At 41.5% G+C, this 1759-nt stretch overlaps 1 protein-coding gene across 1 annotated transcript in view; it reads left to right on the top strand.

Annotated features, from left to right (window-relative positions):
• LOC109842368 (ribosomal L1 domain-containing protein 1-like) overlaps nt 1–1250 on the top strand; it is a 1554-nt gene extending 304 nt beyond the window's left edge. The window contains exons 2-3 of the mRNA XM_020411254.1: nt 7–1117; nt 1188–1250. Coding sequence (XP_020266843.1) covers nt 7–1012 — 1006 coding nt within the window. The 3' untranslated portion in view covers nt 1013–1117; nt 1188–1250. The remainder of the gene's footprint in view (nt 1–6; nt 1118–1187) is intronic.

Raw genomic sequence — 1759 nt, 5'->3', positions numbered from 1 at the left:
CCTAAGCCTGCCGATCTCCTCCGTTATCGGGTTGTCGGAGCTCCAGTCCGATTACAAACCCTTTGAGTCCCGCCGCAAGCTCTGCGATTCATACGACCTCTTCTTCGCCGAACGAAAGCTCCTGCCTTTGCTGCCGAGGCTATTGGGTAAGCACTTCTTTAAACGAAAGAAGACTCCTTTGGCTGTGGATTTTAGTAGGGTTGGCTGGGTTGAGCAAATTAAGAGCTGGTGCGGTTCGAGCTTGTTGTATTTGAGGTCTGGGAGCTGTAGCGGGTTGAAGATTGGGAGGGTGAATCAGAGTTTGGATGAGATTGTGGAGAATGCGATGGCCGCGGTTGAAGGGGCGATGGAGGCTGTGCCAAGGGGGTGGAAGAATTTGAGGTCGGTGCACGTTAAGACGGCGGATTCGGTGGCTTTGCCGGTTTATCAGAAGGTTCCGGAGATTGGGATGAAGATTGAGGGGGTTTGGGATGAGAAGGAAGGGGAGAAGAAGAGGAAGAGAGAGAAGGTGAAGAAGGGGAAGATTGATGAAGATGTGGGTGTTGAGAAAAGGGTGAAGAAGAAGTTGAAGAAGGACGAGGATAAGAAGAGGGTGAAGGGGTCGGAGATTAAAGGCGACCGATTAATGGTGACTGAAGATGAGGAGGGTAGTGCTTTGCTGAATGGTGATGAAGAGAGGCATGCTGACAATCAATTGAGTGAGAATAAGGTTAAGAATAAGAAGAAGAAGAAGAAGATGGAAGTGGATTCTATTGTAGCATCAGAGGGAACGAAGAAGAGGAAACTAAAGAAGATGAGAGATGATGTTGACGTGGCCTTGAATGATGAATTGGGGACGAAGAATAAAGCAAGGAAGGGTGGTAAAGCGAAGGAAGTGAAAGATTTGGGTGATGAAGATGTCGAAGAGGGGAACGTAGTCAATGAATTGTCTGAGAAGAGGATAAAGAAGAAGAAGAAGGTGGAGGGTTCTGCTGGAATGAAGAAGAGCAAACCCAAGATGCCGAGGACATAGATCTGAAAAGGAGCAATGATCGTGTGTTATCTGTCTTGGTATTTTTGATGGTTGGTTGAGCGGAGAAGCTGATCACAGACTTATTTTTTTTTCACTCATCTGCAGGTTTTGATCTTTGATCTTTTCTATTATTTATGCTTTATATTAACTAGTTCAGTTTTGCACTCATCTGCAGGTTTTGATCTTTGATCTTTTCTATTATTTATGCTTTATATTAACTAGTTCAGTTTTGTTCCATCACTAAAGAAGTAGATCTTGATCTTTTCTATTATTTATGCTTTATATTAACTAGTTCAGTTTTGTTCCATCACTAAAGAAGTAGATTTCGTTATTTTTCTTGATTATTAGTTGATACCTTGAAATGGGCAAGCTGCGTTGTTGTAACTTTTCAAGCTAGCAGTGCCTATTGATACAGGCTTCAAGCAATAGATGATCATGGAGAATGGAAATTTATGATGTATGCTTTTTTGAGTATTGTATTCATAATCTAAATGCAATCCACCACTAGAATATAACGATCAGACTAATCATGCAAATAACTAGGGTCATACAACTAGATGGAATTAATACTTAAAAATCTGTAACACGAGACATAGTACGTCGAGCGAAATAATCCAAACAAGAAAACCCTCATATATATACCATATGTCTACTTATTTTTGTTAGAGGGTAAAAGAGTCTTTTAACATGAATGAGTAAGCTTACTTGTATGTGCCCAACAAATAAGTTGGGGAAGTTGGGAAATCC

This window comes from Asparagus officinalis, chromosome 5 (genome assembly GCF_001876935.1).
Source record: "Asparagus officinalis chromosome 5, Aspof.V1, whole genome shotgun sequence".
NCBI classification, from domain to species: Eukaryota; Viridiplantae; Streptophyta; class Magnoliopsida; order Asparagales; family Asparagaceae; genus Asparagus; species Asparagus officinalis.
Note: the sequence above shows the minus strand (reverse complement) of the source record. Positions and strands in the feature narration are given on the sequence as shown.